Here is a 24,985-nt window from a genome sequence, read left to right as displayed (position 1 = left end):
TTCACATTGGCCACAAGGTTCACTTTGGAAACAACTGCAGCAATTATGTCATCCGTTTTGGTTTCAGTTAAATTTACTTTAGCCTTAGCGAGATTGTCATTCCCAACCCTCTTCCGGCATTGAGCAGCATGATGGCCAGGTTTGCCGCACACAAAGCAGTTACCTTTTTCTTGAAGGTTTGATTGTTGGTTTTGGGCTTATAACCATTTCCTTTATCATACCTATTATTTGATTTGTTCTGCCGCTTATTGTTCTCCACCAGGTTGGCTCTTGTAGCAATCTCCTTTCCTTTGTCAGCAACAACTTGCTTGCGATTTATATTTTCAATTATAATGTGCTTGACCAAGTCCTTCAGCGACAATTGCTTGTGTTTGTGTTTCAATTGTTGTTTGTAGTCACTCCAAGATTGGGGAAGTTTTTCTATAAGCATACCAGCAACAAACTGTTCGGGCAGAGAAATATCTTCAGATTTGAGATCTTCAATCAACTTGTGATAGTCGTTGATTTGTGCAGTTATGTCCTTGTCCTCCGTCATCTCCCACTTATAGTAGTTTTCAATAACAAACTTTTGTTTAGTAGCATCTTCAGCAGTGTACTTTGTTATCATTGACTCCCAGATTTATTTTGCCTCCTTCTAGGAAACATAGACATCGAACAATTCGTTAGAAAGAGTAGAAATTATAGTATGTCTACATATCTTATTAGCATGAACCCATTGATCCATCTGAATGGAAGTTGCTTCAATTGGCTTAGGATCAGTAAGTGCAAAAGCAACTCCATGCATATCCAAAATAGAATGCACCCGTTCCTGCCAACGCTTAAAATTATCTCCACCAAAAACCTCAATTTTCGAAACATCAGGAAAAGGTTTGGCATAGGTAATTGGTGATGGAACAGCAACAGAGACAGTTGGTGCAGCAGGAGTAGTAGCATCAATAGCAACATTAGCAGCGTTATTCTCCATAATAACAACGTAAAATATCCTTAAGATTGTTGGAAAAATTGGATGATTATGGAAATAAAAGATTTAGCTTGAGGCGTGTCAAGGACACTGTCCTTAAGGATATTTCGACCACACTAAGATGAATATTATTGAGCGTATCCCCCAGGGTTCAACAAGCTCTTCTAGTATAACTAGGAGCAGAAACCACAAAGATTAAGAACTAAACCCAGCACAAAACAAAATAAGAGAGAAATTTTTTACTTCACACACACACACTTTCGAAGTAAAACCAAAGACGTATATATATATATATATAGGGCAAAGGAAATGCATTGGTCAGATTATTTGTCCCAAATTAAATTCAATATTAAACTAATTTTTGTTAAAAATATATTTAAAATAATTACTATAATAAAGATCCATTAATATAATAGTAAAAAAGAAAAAAAGAAAGGAGCAATAGCACCCTCTTGATAGAACAAGAAAATGATTATTGCTCCTTTCTTTTCAAAACCTCCTATAGCTCCAAGGCTCCCTTCAAGTAAGTGAAACATTAAAGAAACAATTTTTTTGAGTTAAGAGTTAAAAAGAAAATCTTATAAAGAAGATATTCACACGTGCAGCACATATCACCAGGACCTACTTTAATAAATAAACTGCCATCAATAACAAAATTTGTTTGTCTACAGATGGAAAAATGGATGGCAACAAGGAGAGGGGTGAGACTAGTTCACTGACTTAGCATTGCCAGGTCCTCAATAGCTTCCCATGTGGCATAAAGAATCATCTTTTTGACCTGTGGTGGGGGGAGCAGATTAGCACCTTTATCAATATTACATTCAAGCAATCTAAATAGAAGATTTCTGCAAAAGGTTCCACACTCCTAAATAATGTATTTGAATGATTTAGACGGCATCATTGAAGCAATTTCCACTTTAAAAAAAAAAAAACTGTACAATAATAAGACAACATCTAATATAAGGGGCTTCCAGTGACGACACTATATCAACTATTTGCACAAACACTTCATATGGATAAGTTGGCAAAATGAGCTATTGTATTGATGTGATCATAGAGTATTAAAGTTGTGTTATATTCACAAGCAATTTTGAGGAACATAGAAAACTGCCAGGATGAAGACATCCAAGAATTTATTTGTGATGAAGCCAACTCAGTTCGTGCTCATACCCATATGGTAGAGCATTAAACATTAGTTGACTATTAAAAGCCTCTTCATTTCTTTTGGTTTCAAGCAAGGGATTGTCTTATCATAAGGAAAAAGACCCACGACTCTTATTTGAACGAAGTGGATAAATGCGCCTTTTGTGGTATAATAGAACAAACACTAATACCTTAATTGAAGGAAAAGCAGCCTGCGTCTCCGACTCTGGAAGAACTTTAACTATACCTAACCTTAAGTTCTTAATTAAGGATAGAGGTCGGGCGGGCAGTGAAAGCTCATTTAGTAGACTTAAAAGACCGATGCTGCCACTGCCAGGCAAGGGAGGAACTTGTCTGATCCTGCGGTACACTCATTCCAGTTATGAGATTCGAAGATTTCCCCAAACAGTTCAAATTTATTAGTAGAAAGATGTTCCTCAATATTAAATAATTAAACTTCCCTTTGAGTTTCAAATATAGCCTTAGACATAGATGGATGCATGCATACTTAGCTACATATATCTCGAACAATTGAATGAGCATATAACTAATACTCCATCCTGAAAACAATGGGTGAGGTCCTGAGCAATAGAGCCAAACCTTTTAATTCTCGGTGCGAACTCGGACAATGTTTCCTCAAAACTTTCAGCATAAAATTTACATATTTAAAAACAATATAAAAAGTAGTAGTATAATTCAAAACCTTATTTTAGAAGCGTTTCATAAACTGTTTGACTGCCCAAAATAATAATGGTGTCATATGAGATACAGGAAGTAATCTATAAACTTAATAAGGAATGAGATGTCGTAGAGTCCAAGAGCAGTAAAGTGAAATTGTGAGAAGAAACATGGTCATAACAAACAGAAGCATGCAAACAGCTCTGAGAAACGTGAAACAAGAGAAGTACCTCTAATTTGTCTTCTGCAGCAACAAGATCTTGGGAAAGCAAGCGGACTTCCTGAGTCAAACGAATGCATTCACCAACATTTTCAGGTGAAACGAAGCCAAGAACAACATTTATGCATGACTGTGGGAGCAAGAAACAATTTAGAATAACTAAACTAACAAGACCAATAATATTACTTTTCTGATAAAAAAGGACCAATATGATTAGTCTCAAGCTTGTTGAACTATGAGTTTAAAATATATCTGACGGCCTCGTTCTAAAAACCACGCCACAATCTTATTCCTCCACCCGAATTACTATCTGACTTTGCTAGCATTGAAGAGGAAAATATAGTCCAGAAGAAACAGGCTCTGTTCTATACGCAAACAGATTACTTTTCAATATTCTGGAACCTTTTAGTACGAATGAAAAGCCATCTTACAATCAGTTTTCAAGAGACACCAGCTGACATGATAGAACAATTAATTTATAGCTAAAATTTCGTCAAATATGGTTATCTTAGATTTCCCACACTATGAGATATATCTGAAGAACTGCCATATTTTAAAAACGAAGAGGATATATCCGAAGAACTTTGTGCAAAGTCTAAGCAAATTGCAGAACATTTAGACACTTTCAATTTCTCAAGAATTATGTCCAGAGAAGGCAAAATTATAATTCAAATCAAATTACATTAACATGCTTCACAGTGCACAAGAATCGAGAAGACCTGGATAAAAAGAAACCAAGCAACAACTGAAGAGGCAATCTAGAATTTAAGTGCAATGATAGCCTTTTCAAACGCAAAGATAACCAAAAGCTACACACTTAAGAGCATGAGAAGTTAATTCATCTCTTCAGTGGCCAGGTTATGAACAAACATCTGCTCAAAAAGAAACAAGGACCAAAAGACATAAAGATGAGTGGACATAAAAGAGTGTAAAACCTGATTATGGATAATAGAGGAATGCATGACTCGACCAAATAACAGGATGTGAAAACCAAACCTCCTTAAAAACGCATGAACATGAAATATATTGCAGGGTGCAGACAGTCAAATCAACAACAATGACAACTATACCCCATTCCCTTTTTGATCCACAATTATAGAGTCAATTACTCAAATGGTCACTCAACTATCTCAAATTATCTCCTAAAGTCACTTTTCTTTCATTTGTAACAACAGTCACTGGACTATGCATATTGCACTCAGAAGGTCACTCAACTAGATTTTTCAAATTTTGGATTGTCAAATACTCCATCCGTTCCAGTTTATGTGAACCTATTTCCTTTTTGGTCCGTTCCAAAAAGAATGACCCCTTTTTAAATTTGGAAACAATTTAGTTTAAACTTCCAATTCTACCCTTAATGAGAAACGTTTATAATCACACAAACACTCTGTACCCCTTTTTGACTTGTTTAGGACCACAAATTCCAAAAGCCTTCATTTTTTCTTAAATTCCGTGCCCAGTCAAACAAGTTCACATAAATTGGAACGGAGGGAGTACATATTTTACCCTCTAAATTATAAACATTTATCTTCTTTTTATTTTTTAAAACTTGTTAATATTATGATTTTTTCCTTTTTAATTTATATTATGGACTTACTTATAGAATAAATAAATATTATTTATAATTAAAAAAAATAAAAAGTATTTAAGCATCTATAATGCTGGAATAACAAAATAATGGGCATAGTAAAAAATTAATTAGAATAATTTGTTCGTAATAATAATTTTAGTATTAACAACAAAAATTCAAAAAATTATTTACACAATTCAGAATGAAAGAAAATAAAAGTTGTAAAATATATATTCCATGCACGTAATATAAAAATAATTATTTAAATAAAGGTAATTTTATAATATACATTATATATTCTTGAAAATTATGCTCAATTATATTATATATTCCACGCACGACTTAACATAACATATTTTACCCTATACAGATAGTCCCCCTGCTTTCCGGTGACATAACTTTGTGTCGTCGGAAAGTTGGTAGAAACATAATAATGTAATTGAGCATAATTTTCAATAATATATAATGTATATTAAAAAGTTTTAAAAAAATAAAAAGAAGATAAATGTTTATAATTTAGAGGGTAAAATAGGCATTTGGCAATCCAAAATTTGAAAAATTTAGTTGAGGGACCTTCTGAATGCAATAGGCATAGTTCGGTGATTTTGTTGTAACAAACGAAATAAAAGTGACTTTAGTAGATAATTTGGGATAGTTGAGTGACCATTTGAGTAATGGACTCCACAATTATACTCAATCATAAACTAGTTGGAGCCAACGCTATGATTCATCAATGTCCATTCAAATACTCAATAATTTGGGTTTCTCCACACTAGCGGTCCTCTAATTTTCTACTTATATACAAATCTCCAAACAGATTCAGAGTTAACGCAAAGTATCATATGACTAAGCTTTAATCCCAACTAGTTAGTATCAACTATTTGGATTGTGCAAACTTTTTCCATAAGCCCGCATGAATCAGGAGCTCCATAAATTGTACAACCCAAATGGGAGAGACTGTAGGACTTCAGAGACGACATTTTCCAACGTGAATTTTGTTCTACCATGTCCCATTTTAACTTCACTCATTGTAATATCACTCTATGGACCGATATTTGAAGTTTTTGGTAGAACATGGCCAAACCATCTCCTATGGTCCTTTTTTTTTCCCGATGAAGTAAGGGAATTATCATTAAAAGGCATCAAGAAGATGCAGAACAAAAGTTACAAAAGTAGCAATACTGCTTGATGGTGTCTGCCCATATACAAAAACTAATCTATAGCTTTGGAGCAGACAATCCAAAAATATTTCACAGCTAGATACAGGGGCCTGATTGAGCCAACTAAATACATTCAGTAAGATTGTTGATGGTCTTCTTTTCTTTTATTATTAACATATTGCTACATCTGTCAAATATAATCATTTGTAATCTTGTCTGATCATGTAGGCATATCCATTGTAATGAGATGCCTATTTTTCTTCTGAACTCTCCTATTTTCTCGAGTAGTAGGAGGACAAGATGTTCGATAAATTACCTCTTAAGTTTGAAAACTTCTATAATTGAGAAAATAGTTTCAATAAGAAGCTCCAAGTACATCTTGGATGATTATCGATGGAGCACAGAAAATAAGGAAAACTGAAAGTTGAACTGACTCAACTAGGACCTGGAAGGGTATCCTACTCGACTATTAGGACAACAACGAAAAGTGATGCAAGTATGTTTTCCAAGTTGACATGACTCACGATCTAAGGTAGACAAGGGTAGAAAATTAAGCATGATATTTTGAAATTTGGATAAACTATATTTCATCTGTCTAAAAGATTAAACAACTAGAGAGATGACACTTTAATAATTTACTGATGTCTTCACACACCTTCAGATTTCTAACTTGATAAGGGCAGCCTGCAGGTATGAAAACTGCATCCCCTAGTTTTTGAACAAAGGTCCAAGGTTCAAATCCTGTGAAATAGAAAAATATAATAAAAATATTAGAAAAATAAAAGAAAGAGTTTCACATGGAAATAGGCATCCCAGCTATGAAATTCATACATGAAACACTCACCATATTTTTCCTTAAGCTTCCTTTTATGGTCCTCAGTCAAGTAAAATGTTTGATCATGAATAGGGTGAATAACCTACAATACAAGACAAATAGGAGTCGGTACATGCAGCAACTATGCGTTGTCAACGGTAAAACCTATCATTTTTGTATTGAATCATAAAGACCTGGAAAAGGCAAAGGAAATTTTTTTCAACATTAGAAGAAATAGAGTGATGTTTATTTTCGTAATAGCCCAAATCTACCAAAAACATCTTCATGCTAAATATCAAAATAGACTAAAAACAAACTTCCTCACTTTGATGGATTTCAAGATCACAAGCAACATCTTCTTAAATTTCCCTCCTCTCTATTTGAATAATGAGTTAAAAGGCAAATATGAGAAATTTAAAAGTATGTACTATGTCTAGGTTGGCAATACTGATGTCTTATACTGGAAAAACCTTGTCCAAGATTTACACAATGGCACAAAGAGTAACATTATAGCTCTGTTGCGCGGACTCTCCAAAATACTGCCGCACCCATGTCGGATTCTCCAAAAATACACTGCTTTTGGAGAATCCGACACGCACCCGGCGATATTTTCCGAGAGTCCGAGCAACATAGCATTATAGGCCCTGGAGTCTCCTGTCAATGTTTTTTTTTAAATTAAACGATGCATATTTTCAAATAACTTAGTGAAAGCTTGCGGACTTCCTGATGGGTTATGTCAAACTGGTGGGTCTTGTTTAGGCTGTAGCATTCCTGTCCTCCCTTTGTCTCAGCCTGGAACTGAGAGAATATTTTTAGCATGTCAACTGCGGGAACTTAATTTGTTGCCTTCTTGCTGAAACTGCAGATACTCTGGGTTTCTCTTTTCTGCCTCTGCTACAAACTAGCTTTGGCTTGAATCTAGCCTATACATTTCGTATTTCAGACTCAACTACAGCTAACACCATCAAAACCTCATCAATGAAAGAAACAGGATATTCTAAAACCAAACAATTTTGAACCCCCCCCCCCCCCCACCCCAAAAAAAAAATTAGGGGAGGGGGGCCCTGCACATTCCGAAGTACAAGAGCTTGGAAAATTTGCTATATACCTGTGGTACAGGGCAGCAATTAATGTGCCTGAATTCCTTGAAGTGCTTCCTGAGATATTCCTCTAACTTCGGAACATCTTGCCTTCTAAAGATGCCCCACATCGCACCTCCTATATCCTCAGATATTTCACTTTTCCCAAACACTGGGTTACCTTTGCACGCATCAATGTTACAATCATTCTTAATCCCTCCACTTGCTTCAGAAGCGCCAGTAAAATGGATTGCACCATTTGTTATCCCCTCAGCAGCAGTATCTCTCTCTAATTCCACACAGGAAGCAGATGCATCAATTGATTGATTACCACAATTTAGTTCACGAAGTCTTGAACTGTAATTAGATCAGATATCTCACCTAGCAAAGACTGGCCCTCGTTGAACTCAGATGATGCTCCATTTTTACATTTTTGCTCCTCATCAGCCATTTGAAGTTCCCTTTTATCTTGGGCAGCATATGTTCTTTTCAATATTTCTATCCTTGAAAGCTGCACAGGTGTCAGCTTTATTCCTTGAGTATGTGTCAGCACATTCACCTGGAAATAATTTGATCAAAGACAGATTTATAAGAAGCAAATAAGAACGCATATTGTTCACCGTTTAACATCACTCTGTGTAGATTTGCATATTTAAAGGCACCCTTCAAACAGAGATCAAAGATCGTTCTCGGGGAGCGCAACAGAATATAATGACCGTGTATTCTGCAAGTCTCTAGCATAAATCCAACCGCACTACAGAACTTAAAGTCACTTCAGTTAATGGGATACATTTTCAGGATGTGCATTTTCTTGTTGAGTCGAAAGCAGTTTTTCCAACTTGACTTGCTTAAGCTTACATGAGTATGTCCACGTGCTCCAGAAAAATCTTCACTGGGCATAATCCAGAGTCCAGAGAGAAGAAAAATATGCCCAAAAGAAAAGGCAACCAAGTATACCGCATCAGACATATCACAGTGCAGCTTAGTCACAGAGTCTCCACGCCCCAGCTCCTGGGGAATTCCATAAGCGATATATGTCTTTGCTCCAATGTCAGGTCTCAAAGACCCTGGTGGCAGTTTGACAGCAAGATTTAGGAAGCCACTTTGAGGATCTGTGTACTCCTTAAAAGGCAAGCTTCTAATGAACTCAGCACAAAGGTGGGGTGACCGCTCTTCGAAAAAATTAGGCCAGCCTTGCAACTTCAAAAGCTGTGGCCAGCCAGCACTATCAAATTGACCTTCCATGTATCCCTTAAAAAAGTGGTGGATGTTAACTTCTGCCTGCAGTAATTGAAGAAATAACTTTACTTTGGAGTACTGGGAGTATCACTTAATAGCAGATAAACTATACTTGAGAAGGCTAAAATGGAAACACTGCTCTTCACAGGCTCAATTAAAGCTTAAGCACACACTGCTACTTGGTCTGAAATTGATGAGCTTGCTGCTAGCTGTGTACTTCATTAGCAAAGCATACAAAATGCAAATAGATGTTTCCCTCCATACTAACTCAATCCCATTTAAGTTGACCTAGTTAATATTCATAGAGTCGAACTTTATTATTTCACCGCAAACAATGTTAATTAACTTTTTAGCACATTTAAGTAAAGACCCAGTGGTTAGTGGGGCTTTGTTTTTGGATAACCGAGAAATCCCTGAGTGCCATTGGTCCACGGTTCAAAACTCAATAGATAATGGGCTTGCCCCTCTACCCTTCTCCAATTAATATGTGCTCCTAACCCATACATTATATACTGCGCTCTTATCACTTGACCAAAGCCCGTGTTAAGTGTGCTTCATTTTATGATAAATAGATCGTTTTGCTTTTTGTGCTTTTTCTAACTAATGTAGTACCATGGTTGAAAAGGATGCTTAAGAATCCCACACTGATTGACCTAAAGACTAAGTATCACACATTAAGTGCCTTGATTTTGATCTCAACTGTAAATTGATTGGTATTTATGTTTGCAATCCAATTATTTTGTCACCAAGAGAACCAGAGCTGACACAACAGGGATGGAGAGATTCTTCAATATTGTTACGCAACTAGAAGTAAAACAATTTTGACAAAGAGATTTTGTTGTCTAGATAAACTTAGAGCAAGGAAAACCATAAACTGATGACACAGGAAATAAACTGAAACGGTAGATAGATATAGGGATTAGCAAGATGCATAGAATTAATTCCCTTCCCCCCCCCCCCCAAAAAAAAAAAGAACTTTGGTTCATGTATCATTGGCAAGTATTAAACTGACCTCAGACCAATCCAAGCATTTGGTAGCACTGACATCCAAAAGAAGGGGATGGTTTAGGTTCTTTAACTGGCGACACGCTTGCCACATAACCATGGGCTCCCAGCTTAACCCTGACGCAGTCTCAAGCACATTACCGACAATGACAGGCTCACCTTTCAGCCAATGACACTGGAAATGCTTCAGATCCTCCTGCTGAAGATCTTTAGCTGCTGGACAGTATAAATAGTTGTCATCAGAATCATCACGAGATGATGCTTTACGCAATTTACTTTTCTGCATATCATTTTCAGCAACTAAATTTATACATAAGCATGACCCCTCAGGTATTGCAGGCATGTGTTCCAATTCACATCTTTTGACAATATCTTCAGCCTTTGTCAACAATTCAGAGACCGAATATTTTGACTTTGACCGCAGGCGCTTCAGCTCTAAAATGCCCTTACCAAATCCACCAAAATTCTCTGGCGGACAAGGGATGCTACCAGCTTCATTGGACTTCCATTCACCAGCAGGACCACCAGAATTCTTTGGCAGAAGCCCTCCATTATCCCTAGGTTTCATTTCAGATGCAAACTTGGCATCTCCAGCGGAATCATTTTCAACAATCTCCTTCTTCGAAAGTCTAGTCCTTCTTGAAGTTCTAGTATTGGTATCTGATACAGAATCACGTTCCATAGCACCATTTTCAACCGTTTCCTTCTTGGAAAGTCTAGTCCTTCTTGAAGTTCCAGTATTGGTATCTGGCACAGAATCATGTTTCGTGTCACCATTTTCAACCATCTGCTTCTTGGAAAGTCTAGTCCTTCTTGAAGTTCTAGTTTTGTTATCTGGTACAGAACCATGTTCCGTATCACCATTTTCAACCATCTCCTTCTCAGAAAGTCTAGTCCTTCTTGAAGTTTTAGTATTGGTATCTGGTACAGAATCATGTTCCATATCACCATTTTCAACCATCTTCTTGGAAAGTCTAGTCCTTTTTGATATTCTTGTTCCGCTATCTGGTACAGAATCATGTTCCATATCACCATGCAAATGAGCAACCCCTTTGTCAGTGAACTCCATTATGACTTCTTCATCACCTCCCTTAAGGCGACCATCTCTAAGCTCCCGACAGCAAGTAAGGCAAAGATCATAGGAACAGCTGGAACAAATTCTGTGGAAATCAGCAATGGATGTTTTGCAGTTGTTGCTGCACAAAAACATGGCTCAGTTCAATTTATGTGAACACCATCCAAAAGATTGACATGGAAAGAAGAGTTTCTTCATGCTTACCAGTACATTCGCGCATTCTTCTGTCACTTCGCCCTCTGCTGCTTTGACTCTGACACTGGTAATCCTGCCCAAATGAACAAGAAAGATTCTAGTTACAATAGGGAGCAGCTGAAGATGTGTTATGCACTCTCATTTTTCTTGCAGAAATTAGTATCTCTCTAGATAAGAAAGTATCCTTTCTTATCTAGAATACAGCAAGTGTGTTGAAACATTCCCTGTTTAACATCTCAACTCCTTTCAAACTCAAATCTGTCCAAATAATGGCTATCTTTATCTTTTCTAGCAGTGCCAATACATATCACCTAACAGAATCTAAAATGCACACTAGGGGTCATCTAAATGAAAAGAATATGGCATATCAAATGAAAAATATATAGCACTGTCACGGCATTTAATCTTTAAGCAGGATAATAGAACCTTGAATCTTAGCTTCAATCTCCATCTCCATCACTTGCTCTGCATTGAATCTTCTCAAGAAAGGCAAAAGTTTTTGCAAGATAAATTTAGAGTACTGAACCTTTTCTTCATTGCTAATCTCAAATTGTAAGTTCTTCAAAGCCTGCAAGAAATAGTTGGATAAGAGCATAACCTATACTGTTAACCTGCAAAATAGGACTGTAACTTAACAAAGGTGGAACAGCAAAAGAGACCAAACCTTATCGGCCCGTCCAACCGCAAGCAAGCTTTGCAATTACAGTTTTGTAGACAAACAGGACAAGACTCTACAAAAGCCTCCTCAGGCATTCCAGGTACCTTATTGTACATCATAAAGGGGAAAGGCACTCATGAGATAAATCAAAAAGAAAACTACAAGATTGATAATTGGTGTTGAAGCTTGTTGAATTTGGCAAAACATTTTGTCCCACATCGGTGGGAAAAGAAGGGTTGGGGGGATTTTCCCCCTATAAAAAAAGGCTTAATGTTTAGGATTTAAACACACCTCTCATTTGCCTTCTCATCTGTTTAAGGCATTTGTATTTCTCTCTTTAGTATTATTTCACTTGTATTTTTGGAGTGAAATAAAATATTGGTTGTGTCCGAGGAGTAGGCAAAATTAGCCGAACCTCGTAAATTCTGGTGTTCCCTTTATTGTTGCTTTATTGTCTTATTTATTATTTGGTGGCTGTCATAATTTTTGGTATAGTAGTTGTGACTTATTCACACTATATACATTTGGCTTCCGCAACAATTGGTATCAGAGCCAAGGTACTGTCTAAGTATGCTCTGTGGTTGCAGCATAGTTTGATCTTCCACATCAGAAAAGATTTATCTTGGTAACTGAGTCAAGGTTCTGTCTGAGTATGCTCTGTGGTTGCAGCTTAGTCTGATCTTCCACACCAGAAAGGAAATAATCTTGATTTGTGTCGTCAGCTATTAAATAATATTTGTGTCAAAGATGGGAGACAATAAACAAGAAGAATCTACATCAAGTGTCAACAATACGTCATCATTGGCATCTTCGCTTATGACAAGAATTGTGTCAAATGCGAAATTTGCGGTAGAAATATTTGACGGGTCCGGACATTTTGGGATGTGGCAAGGCGAGGTTCTAGATGTCCTTTTTTAACAAGGGCTAGATCTGGCCATTGAAGAAAAGAAACCAGATGTTATTGGAGAAGAAGATTGGAAAATTATCAATCGTGTTGCTTGCGGTACCATTCGATCCTACCTTGCTAGAGAGCAGAAATATCCATACACAAAGGAAACTTCTGCAAGTAAATTATGGAAAGCACTGGAGGATAAATTTTTGAAGAAAAACAGTCAAAATAAATTGTACATGAAGAAGAGACTGTTTCACTTCACCTATGTTCCTGGTACCACGATGAATGAACATATCACCAGTTTCAATAAGTTGGTCACAGATTTGCAAAATATGGATACAACTTATGATGATGGTGACTTGGCCTTAATGTTGTTGGCGTCACTTCCTGATGAGTACGAGCACCTTGAAACTACTCTACTCCATGGAAATGACGAAGTTTCTCTCAGAGAAGTTTGTTCGGCTTTGTACAGCTATGAACAAAGAAAGCGCGAAAAACAGAAGGGCGGAGAAGGAGAAGCACTATTTGTGAGGGATCGTCCTCAAAATCAAACGAGGACAAAGAAGGGAAGATCCAAGTCAAGATCCAGACCCAGCAAAGATGAATGTGCCTTTTGTCGAGAAAAAGGGCACTAGAAGAAAGACTGTCCGAAGTTGAAGAATAAGGCCAAACATAACAATGGAAAGGCCATTATGGATTCAAATGTAGCTGATTGTGATGATTCAGACTTCTCATTAGTTACAACAGAGTCATCAACATCATCAGACATATGGTTGATGGACTCGGCTTGTAGCTATCATATGTGTCCCAACAAGGACTGGTTCGTGGAATTTCAAGAAGGAGAATATGGAGTCGTTCACACAGCGGATAACAGCCCTCTTACCTCATATGAGGTTGGTTCAATACGATTAAGGAACCATGATGGAATGATCAGAACATTAACAGATGTTTGATATGTACCGGATTTGAAGAAGAATCTCATCTCTGTGGGAGCCCTAGAATCAAAAGGGTTCAAAATCATTGCAGAAAATGGAGTGATGAGAGTATGCTCCGGTGCACTAGTGGTAATGAAGGCTAATCGGAAGAATAATAATATGTACCGCTATTGTGGCAGTACAGTTATTGGGACAGTGACAGTGACATCCAGTGACGACAAAGAGGCAGAATCAACCAAGCTATGGCACATGCGCTTGGGACATGCTGGAGGAAAATCCTTGAAAACTATATCAGATCAAGGATTGTTAAAAGGAGTAAAGGCTTGCAACTTGGAGTTTTGTGAGCATTGTGTCAAAGGGAAACAGACAAGGGTTAAATTTGGTACAGCGATCCATAATACTAAAGGCATTTTGGATTATGTACGCTCTAATGTTTGGGGTCCTTCCAAAACACCTTCATTGGGTGGGAAGCACTATTTTGTAACCTTTGTTGATGATTTTTCTCGAAGAGTGTGGGTGTATACAATGAAAAACAAAGATGAAGTGCTGGGAATTTTTCTCAAATGGAAGACGATGGTGGAGAATCAAACAGGCAAGAGGATCAAGTGTATTCGCACAGACAATGGAGGTGAATACAAAAATGATCATTTCAATAAGGTCTGTCAAAATGATGGCATCGTCCGACACTTCACTGTCAGACATACACCACAACAGAATGGAGTGGCTGAACGTATGAACCGGACCTTGCTGGAGAAGGTACGGTGTATGTTGTCCAATGCTGGCTTGGGCAAAGAATTTTGGGCTGAGGCAGTTACATATGCATGCCACCTCATTAATCGATTACCATCTGCTGCTATTGATGGCAAGACACCATTTGAAAAATGGTATGGAAAGCCTGCTGTAGATTATGACTCTTTGCACGTGTTTGGCTCAACTGCATATTATCATGTGACGGAGTCAAAATTGGATCCAAGGGCAAAGAAGGCTATTTTTATGGGAATTACTTCTGGAGTCAAAGGATATCGCTTATGGTGTCCTATAACAAAGAAAGTAATATTCAGCAGGGATGTTACCTTTGATGAATCTGCTATGGTAAATAAGGTAACAGAAGATACCAAACAAAATAAAGGTGCTTCTAAGCAGGTGGAGTTTGAGGGAAAATTTATTTTTCCTACACAAGAAGCAGAGGAGGAAACAAATGAAGATTACCCTCTGGAAGGAGAGCCAGTAGAGGAGATTCCAACTCAGGAACCTCAACAACAACTTGAATCAATAGCAACGAGCAGGCCTAAAAGAACAATAACGAAACCTGTTCGTCTCATAGAGACAGTTGCTTGTGCAACCTCAATTGTAGCTGATGATGTTCCTACCACTTATAAAGACGCAGTCCAAAGTTCAGAAGAGGATAAATGGAGGATTGCCATGAATGATGAAATACAGTCCCTTCATCAGAATCATACATGGAGATTGGCCAATCTCCCGAAGGGAAAGAAAGCAATTGGGTGCAAATGGGTATTTGCAAAGAAAGAAGGATTTCCTAACCAAGTAGATGTTCGCTACAAAGCAAGATTGGTGGCCAAAGGATATGCTCAAAAGGAGGGAATTGATTACAATGAAGTGTTTTCTCCAGTTGTAAAACATTCCTCCATTAGAATTATGTTGGCTTTGGTAGCACAATTGGATTTGGAACTAGTTCAGATGGATGTAAAAACTGCGTTTTTACATGGAAACTTGGAGGAGGAAATCTACATGACTCAGCCAGAAGGATTCAAAGTTGCTGGAAAAGAAAATATGGTGTGCAAACTTGAAAAATCATTGTACGGTTTGAAACAATCTTCTAGACAATGGTACAGACGATTTGACAAGTTTATGTTGCAGCAAGGGTACAAGAGAAGCAAATACGATCATTGTGTGTATTTGCGCAGGCTTAAAGATGGTTCCTTTATATATCTTCTCCTATATGTTGATGATATGTTGATAGCTTCCAAGAATTCGGAAGAAATTGATAAGTTGAAGATTCAACTGAAGAAGGAGTTTGAGATGAAGGATCTTGGCGAGGCAAAGAAAATTCTTGGCATGGAGATAATTAGAGATAGACGTTCAAAGAAACTCTGTTTATCTCAAAAGGAATATTTGAAGAGAGTACTTCAACGTTTTGGCATAGATGACAAGACTAAGCCAGTTAGTACTCCACTTGCTTCCCATTTTAAGCTAAGTACTATTATGTCGTCAATGGATGAAGCTGAACGAGAGTATATGTCAAAGGTACCATACGCAAATGCTGTTGGTAGCTTGATGTATGCAATGGTTTGCACAAGGCCTGACATTTCACAAGCTGTTGGAATTATTAGCAGATATATGCACAATCCAGGGAAGGAGCATTGGCAAGCTGTGAAGTGGATTCTACGGTATATTCATAATACTGTAGATGTCGGGTTAGTTTTTGAGCAGGAAGAAAATCAGTCTGTAGTTGGATATTGTGACTTCGATTTTGCGGGTGATCTGGACAAACGAAGATCAACTACTGGTTATGTGTTTACTTTTGCAAAGGCACCAGTTAGTTGGAAGTCTACTTTGCAGTCAACAGTTGCTTTGTCTACAACAGAGGCAGAGTACATGGCTATTACAGAGGCTGTGAAAGAGGCAATTTGGCTTCAAGGATTGCTAAAGGAGCTTGGTGTTGAACAAAAAGGTATCACAATTTTTTGTGATAGTCAAAGTGCTATTCAATTAGCGAAGAACCAAGTTTATCATGCAAGGACGAAGCACATTGATGTTCGGTATCATTTCGTACGAGAAATCATAGAAGAAGGTGGAGTCACAGTGAAGAAAATTCATACTACGGAGAATCCTGCTGATATGCTGACAAAGGTGGTGACTGCGGTCAAGTTTCAACATTGTTTGGATTTGATCAACATTGTTGAAAACTGAAGATTGAAGATGAAGACACAATCAAAATTTGTTATTGAGAGAAAATTGAAGATGTGGAATTTTGCCAAGGTGGAGATTTGTTGAATTTGGCAAAACATTTTGTCCCACATCGGTGGGAAAAGAAGGGTTGGAGGGATTTTCCCCCTATAAAAGAAGGCTTAATGTTTAGGATTTAAACACACCTCTCATTTGCCTTCTCATCTGTTTAAGGCATTTGTATTTCTCTCTTTAGTATTATTTCACTTGTATTTTTGGAGTGAAATAAAATATTGGTTGTGTCCGAGGAGTAGGCAAAATTAGTCCGAACCTCGTAAATTCTGGTGTTCCCTTTATTGTTGCTTTATTGTCTTATTTATTATTTGGTGGTTGTCATAATTTTTGGTATAGTAGTTGTGACTTATTCACACTATATACATTTGGCTTCCGCAACAATTTTCCCAACCCCAAATTATTCCCCCAATGGCATGCTTTGTCCCACTTATTAATGTTTTCTTTATTTTAAACTTTGTCCCCCATGCCTACATTAAATAAATACATCCACCACAACCCATTACAATTTGTCCCTCATGCTTACATTAAATAAGTACAATATTCCCTCCCATTATAATTTGTCTTGTCCCCCATTATGTTAAACAAGTACATCAAAACTCCACCCCATTATATTTTGTCCTTCATGCTTAACATAAAGAATCAAGATAATGTTCAATTACCAAACTAACCCTCCGACCTTATTGCAATTACCATTCTACCCCCGAATGCAATGCAATTTACCAAATTACCCTCATCAGCTCTAAACACTCAATTAATCATAACTTAACCAAAATATAGCCAAGATGACCAATTTCTCAACAATCTTCAACAACAAATCATATGAACACGATGAACAACACAACTCAAAATTAATGGAATGAATTAACCATATCGGGAACCAATCATGGTTAATTTAGACCAAAATGGATGAGCAAGGATACAACAATATTAACAAAAATATATGATTCAAATTAAATCAACAAATCAAAAACAAACATAAACTCACATTAAATCACTGGATTTAAACATGAACTTCAAACAAAGATGAACATGAACTAAATCTATTTTTTAAGCAACAAAACATGACGGATTTACATGACTCAAACAACATTAATAATTTCTGGAAAATACATAACAACATGAAACAAATTGAATTAAATTTCAATTTGAATCTAACAAACATTAAACTAACAAATATTTACCTAAACAATAATACAAACATGAAATAAACATGAAAAACAACTAATTAACTTCCATTTGAAATTTGAAAATTAATTTAACAAAGCACATGAACATGAACAAAACCAAAAATCAAGTATCTAACCATAGACATGAACAAAACAAACATTTGCGGATTTTAGATTTGAAAATATCAAAACAAAATACGGACAAAATAAAACTCAAAAACTACTAACCGGAGATGAACAACGACGAATTGTAATTCAAAAACTCAAAAACATTTGCGGATTTTAGACGAATTGTTGTTGTAATGTTGAAGCTAACATTACAACAACAACAACAACTACTACTACTACTACAATGCCGCAGTTCCAAACAAGTCGAATCAGCTACATGAATCCTCACCGACCACGTCACTCTATTTAAACTCATCGCATGCCAATATTATGCAAATCCAAATAAAAAGTATTAGAAGTTTGTATATTTTCTTTGAACATATAAATCTCTGAAAAGCTAAACCACTCCTAAAAAGCATAGGAAACATAACAATACTAAGCAAAAATAGCTTGGATATATAAAGATTCAAGTTGTTAAATGTTCTTCACGCTTATCATCTTATCATCCCTAAGTCCAACTTACCTACTAAAAGCTCAAAAAAAGTTACTTCACATATAGTCAGGTAAAAAGTTTTTGGTACCATCTGGTGATGCAAGGAACACAAAATCGCTTAGTTCTACAACGGGTGCAGCGAACAACTCTTCCTTTATCATTCCTCTGGCACTGATGACACATATTGGATTCAATCCCATTCCCCTGTCAATGTTTTTTTTTAAATTAAACGATGCATATTTTCAAATAACTTAGTGAAAGCTTGCGGACTTCCTGATGGGTTATGTCAAACTGGTGGGTCTTGTTTAGGCTGTAGCATTCCTGTCCTCCCTTTGTCTCAGCCTGGAACTGAGAGAATATTTTTAGCATGTCAACTGCGGGAACTTAATTTGTTGCCTTCTTGCTGAAACTGCAGATACTCTGGGTTTCTCTTTTCTGCCTCTGCTACAAACTAGCTTTGGCTTGAATCTAGCCTATACATTTCGTATTTCAGACTCAACTACAGATAACACCATCAAAACCTCATGAATGAAAGATGTTGAAGTTTGGCAAAATGCCAAAGTCCCACATTGGTTGGGAGTTAAGTTTGGGGGGATTTTTCCCCTATAAAAGAAGGCCTAATGTTTAGGATTGAAACACACCTCTCATTTGCCTTCTCATCTGTTTAAGGCATTTGTATCTTCTCTCTTTAGTATTATTTCACTTGTATTTTTGGAGTGGAATAAAATGTTTGGTTGTGTCCGAGGAGTAGGCAAAATTAGCCGAACCTCGTAAATTCTGGTGTTCCCTTTATTATTGCTTTATTGTCTTATTTATTATTTGGTGGTTGTCATAATTTTTGGTATAGTAGTTGTGACTTATTCACACTCTATACATTTGGCTTCCGCAACAATTGGTATCAGAGCCAAGGTACTGTCTAAGTATGCTCTGTGGTTGCAGCATAGTCTGATCTTCCACATCAGAAAAGATTTATCTTGGTAACTGAGTCAAGGTTCTGTCTGAGTATGCTCTGTGGTTGCAGCTTAGTCTGATCTTCCACACCAGAAAGGAAATAATCTTGATTTGTGTCGTCAGCTATTAAATAATATTTGTGTCAAAGATGGGAGACAATAAACAAGAAGAATCTACATCAAGTGTCAACAATACGTCATCATTGGCATCTTCGCTTATGACAAGAATTGTGTCAAATGCGAAATTTGCGGTCGAAATATTTGACGGGTCCGGACATTTTGGGATGTGGCAAGGCGAGGTTCTAGATGTCCTTTTTCAACAAGGGCTAGATCTGGCCATTGAAGAAAAGAAACCAGATGTTATTGGAGAAGAAGATTGGAGAATTATCAACCGTGTTGCTTGCGGTACCATTCGATCCTACCTTGCTAGAGAGCAGAAATATCCATACACAAAGGAAACTTCTGCAAGTAAATTATGGAAAGCACTGGAGGATAAATTTTTGAAGAAAAACAGTCAAAATAAATTGTACATGAAGAAGAGACTGTTTCACTTCACCTATGTTCCTGGTACCACGATGAATGAACATATCACCAGTTTCAATAAGTTGGTTACAGATTTGCAAAATATGGATACAACTTATGATGATGGTGACTTGGCCTTGATGTTGTTGGCGTCACTTCCTGATGAGTACGAGCACCTTGAAACTACTCTACTCCATGGAAATGACGAAGTTTCTCTCAGAGAAGTTTGTTCGGCTTTGTACAGCTATGAACAAAGAAAGCGAGAAAAACAGAAGGGCGGAGAAGGAGAAGCACTATTTGTGAGGGGTCGTCCTCAAAATCAAACGAGGACAAAGAAGGGAAGATCCAAGTCAAGATCCAGACCCAGCAAAGATGAATGTGCCTTTTGTCGAGAAAAAGGGCACTGGAAGAAAGACTGTCCGAAGTTGAAGAATAAGGTCAAACATAACAATGGAAAGGCCATTATGGATTCAAATGTAGCTGATTGTGATGATTCAGACTTCTCATTAGTTACAACAGAGTCATCAACATCATCAGACATATGGTTGATGGACTCGGCTTGTAGCTATCATATGTGTCCCAACAGGGACTGGTTCATGGAATTTCAAGAAGGAGAATATGGAGTCATCCACACAGCAGATAACAGCCCTCTTACCTCATATGGCATTGGTTCAATACGATTAAGGAACCATGATGGAATGATCAGAACATTGATAGATGTTCGATATGTACCGGATTTGAAGAAGAATCTCATCTCTGTGGGAGCCCTAGAATCAAAAGGGTTCAAAATCATTGCAGAAAATGGAGTGATGAGAGTATGCTCCGGTGCACTAGTGGTAATGAAGGCTAATCGGAAGAATAATAATATGTACCGCTATCGTGGCAGTACAGTTATTGGGACAGCGACAGTAACATCCAGTGACGACAAAGAGGCAGAAGCAACCAAGCTATGGCACATGCGTTTGGGACATGCTGGAGGAAAATCCTTGAAAACTCTATCAGATCAAGGATTGTTAAAAGGAGTAAAGGCTTGCAACTTGGAGTTTTGTGAGCATTGTGTCAAAGGGAAACAGACAAGGGTTAAATTTGGTACAGCGATCCATAATACTAAAGGCATTTTGGATTATGTACACTCTGATGTTTGGGGTCCTTCCAAAACACCTTCATTGGGTGGGAAGCACTATTTTGTAACCTTTGTTGATGATTTTTCTCGAAGAGTGTGGGTGTATACAATGAAAAACAAAGATGAAGTGCTGGGAACTTTTCTCAAATGGAAGACGATGGTGGAGAATCAAACAGGCAGGAGGATCAAGTGTATTCGCACAGACAATGGAGGTGAATACAAAAATGATCATTTCAATAAGGTCTGTGAAAATGATGGCATCGTCCGACACTTCACTGTTAGACATACACCACAACAGAATGGAGTGGCAGAACGTATGAACCGGACCTTGCTGGAGAAGGTACGGTGTATGTTGTCCAATGCTGGCTTGGGCAAAGAATTTTGGGCTGAGGCAATTACATATGCATGTCACCTCATTAATCGTCTACCATCTGCTGCTATTGATGGCAAAACACCATTTGAAAAATGGTATGGAAAACCTGCTGTAGATTATAACTCTTTGCACGTGTTTGGCTCAACTGCATATTATCATGTGACGGAGTCAAAATTGGATCCAAGGGCAAAGAAGGCTATTTTTATGGGAATTACTTCTGGAGTCAAAGGATATCGCTTATGGTGCCCTATGACAAAGAAAGTAATATTCAGCAGAGATGTTACCTTTGATGAATTTGCTATGGTAAATAAGGTAACAGAAGATACCAAACAAAATGAAGGTGCTTCCAAGCAGGTGGAGTTTGAGGGAAAATTTATTTTTCCTACACAAGAAGCAGAGGAGGAAACAAATGAAGATTACCCTCTGGAAGGAGAGCCAGTAGAGGAGATTCCAACTCAGGAATCTCAACAACAACTTGAATCAATAGCAACCAGCAGGCCAAAAAGAACAATAACGAAACCTGTTCGTCTCATAGAGACGGTTGCTTGTGCAACCTCAATTGTAGCTGATGATGTTCCTACTACTTATAAAGACGCTGTCCAAAGTTCAGAAGAAGATAAGTGGAGGATTGCCATGAATGATGAAATACAATCCCTTCATCAGAATCATACATGGAGATTGGCCAATCTCCCGAAGGAAAGAAAGCAATTGGGTGCAAATGGGTATTTGCAAAGAAGGAAGGATTTCCTAACCAAGTAGATGTTCGCTACAAAGCAAGATTGGTGGCCAAAGGATATGCTCAAAAGGAGGGAATTGATTACAATGAAGTGTTTTCTCCAGTTGTAAAACATTCCTCCATTAGAATTATGTTGGCTTTGGTAGCACAATTGGATTTGGAACTAGTTCAGATGGATGTAAAAACTGCGTTTTTACATGGAAACTTGGAGGAGGAAATCTACATGACTCAGCCAGAAGGATTCAAAGTTGCTGGAAAAGAAAATATGGTGTGTAAACTTGAAAAATCGTTGTACGGATTGAAACAATCTTCTAGACAATGGTACAAGCGATTTGACGAGTTTATGTTGCGGCAAGGGTACAAGAGAAGCAAATACGATCATTGTGTGTATTTGCACAAGCTTAAAGATGGTTCCTTTGTATATCTTCTCCTATATGTTGATGATATGTTGATAGCTTCCAAGAATTCGGAAGAAATTGATAAGTTGAAGATTCAACTGAAGAAGGAGTTCGAGATGAAGGATTTGGGTGAGGCAAAGAAAATTCTTGGCATGGAGATAATTAGAGATAGACGTTCAAAGAAACTCTGTTTATCTCAAAAGGAATATTTGAAGAGAGTACTTCAACGTTTTGGCATAGATGACAAGACTAAGCCAGTTAGTACTCCACTTGCTTCCCATTTTAAGCTAAGTACTACTATGTCGCCAATGAATGAAGCTGAACGAGAGTATATGTCAAAGGTACCATACGCAAATGTTGTTGGTAGCTTGATGTATGCAATGGTTTGCACAAGGCCTGACATTTCACAAGCTGTTGGAGTTATTAGCAGATATATGCACAATCCAGGGAAGGAGCATTGGCAAGCTGTGAAGTGGATTCTACGGTATATTCATAATACTGTAGATGTCGGGTTAGTTTTTGAGCAGGAAGACAATCAGTTTGTAGTTGGATATTGTGACTCAGATTTTGCGGGTGATATGGACAAACGAAGATCAACTACTGGTTATGTGTTTACTTTTGCAAAGGCACCAGTTAGTTGGAAGTCTACTTTGCAGTCAACAGTTGCTTTGTCTACAACAGAGGCAGAGTACATGGCTATTACAGATGCTGTGAAAGAGGCAATTTGGCTTCAAGGATTGCTAAAGGAGCTTGGTGTTGAACAAAAAGGTATCACAATTTTTTGTGATAGTCAAAGTGCTATTCAATTAGCGAAGAACCAAGTTTATCATGCAAGGACGAAACACATTGATGTTCGGTATCATTTCGTACGAGAAATCATAGAAGAAGGTGGAGTCACGGTGAAGAAAATTCATACTACAGAGAATCCTGCTGATATGCTGACAAAGGTGGTGACTGCGGTCAAGTTTCAACATTGTTTGGATTTGATCAACATTGTTGAACACTGAAGATTGAAGATGAAGACACAACCAAAATTTGTTATTGAGAGAGAATTGAAAATGTGGAATTTTGCCAAGGTGGAGATTTGTTGAAGTTTGGCAAAATGCCAAAGTCCCACATTGGTTGGGAGTTAAGTTTGGGGGGATTTTTCCCCTATAAAAGAAGGCCTAATGTTTAGGATTGAAACACACCTCTCATTTGCCTTCTCATCTGTTTAAGGCATTTGTATCTTCTCTCTTTAGTATTATTTCACTTGTATTTTTGGAGTGGAATAAAATATTTGGTTGTGTCCGAGGAGTAGGCAAAATTAGCCGAACCTCGTAAATTCTGGTGTTCCTTTTATTATTGCTTTATTGTCTTATTTATTATTTGGTGGTTGTCATAATTTTTGGTATAGTAGTTGTGACTTATTCACACTCTATACATTTGGCTTCCGCAACAATAGAAACAGGATATTCTAAAACCAATTAATTTTGACCCCTGCCCCCCCAAATAGGAAACGATTACCCCACACATTACAAAGTACAAGAGCTTGGAAAATTTGCTATATACCTGTGGTACAGGGCAACAGTTAATGTGCCTGAATTCCTTGAAGTGTTTCCTGAGATATTCCTCTAACTTCTGAACATCTTGCCTTCTAAAGATGTTCCACATTGCACCTCCTTCTATATCCTCAGATATTTTGCTTTTCCCAAACACTGGGGTACCTTTGCATGCATCAATTTTATAATCATTCTTAATCCTTCCACTTGCTTCAGGTGCCGGTATAATTGATTGCACCATTTGTTATGTTACACGTGTATTCGGCGTTATCATGTTGTAAATGGGCTAATTCGATAGGAAGATAATTTCTATGAGATATTTAAATGATGCGATAGTTATACGTTAAGATTGGAAGTCATTTGAGTTGTGATTAAAAATTAGACAAAGATCGCCGCAAGTTACGGGTTTAAATTTCACTGGAATTTGGATAAAATGTTGATGAGCTTTTCTCTCAATATACTGGGAGTTATGGTGTGTTCTACCTACCTAATCGAAGGTCTATGAGTCTAGTTTCCAACGCAACAAACCGTTTGTTAATACGACTTCGGAGTAGAGAGATATTAACCTTTTAGTACAGGGGTGCACACTGTTATGGGAACAGTGTGCTTAGTCGGGTTTAGTTAAAAAAAATTTATTTAAGTCATTCTTTAAAACTGAAACCCCTGCATTTTATCCTCTCCAAAACAGAACCTAACACCTAGGGATTTCCTCTCAAACTCCTCCCATCCATCTAGCCAATGATAACAACAATTTAGTCATCGTCAAGATGGAGAACACCATGGTAACTTCGGAATCGTGAATTCTTCGGTGTTTCACTTTTCATAGCAAGACTCCGCCTTGAAGTAATTTCGAATTTTGAGTAATTCTGGTCACATAAGGTATGATTTAACTTCCTTTTTGATCTTTGTAAACTTCTACCATAAGAATTCCTAAGAAATAGTTGAAACCTCTATAGAAATGTTCTTGAT

At 37.4% G+C, this 24,985-nt stretch overlaps 1 protein-coding gene across 1 annotated transcript; it reads right to left on the bottom strand.

The window, feature by feature from the left end:
* Window positions 1–1,586: 1,586 nt before the first annotated feature.
* Window positions 1,587–24,894, bottom strand: LOC107790961 (lysine-specific demethylase JMJ27). Its single transcript, XM_075231966.1, has 12 exons — window positions 24,027–24,894; window positions 11,804–11,901; window positions 11,566–11,707; window positions 11,149–11,212; window positions 9,877–11,065; window positions 8,484–8,906; window positions 8,007–8,184; window positions 7,655–7,914; window positions 6,577–6,649; window positions 6,388–6,473; window positions 3,013–3,132; window positions 1,587–1,739 (listed from the first exon to the last, which is right to left on the bottom strand). The coding sequence occupies exons 4-12, from the start codon at window positions 11,154–11,156 to the stop codon at window positions 1,674–1,676; spliced, it is 2,403 nt and encodes an 800-aa protein (XP_075088067.1). The 5' UTR covers window positions 11,157–11,212; window positions 11,566–11,707; window positions 11,804–11,901; window positions 24,027–24,894; the 3' UTR covers window positions 1,587–1,673.
* Window positions 24,895–24,985: the final 91 nt, after the last annotated feature.

Source organism: Nicotiana tabacum, chromosome 16, assembly GCF_000715075.1.
Source record: "Nicotiana tabacum cultivar K326 chromosome 16, ASM71507v2, whole genome shotgun sequence".
Lineage (NCBI taxonomy): Eukaryota > Viridiplantae > Streptophyta > Magnoliopsida > Solanales > Solanaceae > Nicotiana > Nicotiana tabacum.
This window is presented reverse-complemented; position numbering and strand designations above follow the sequence as displayed.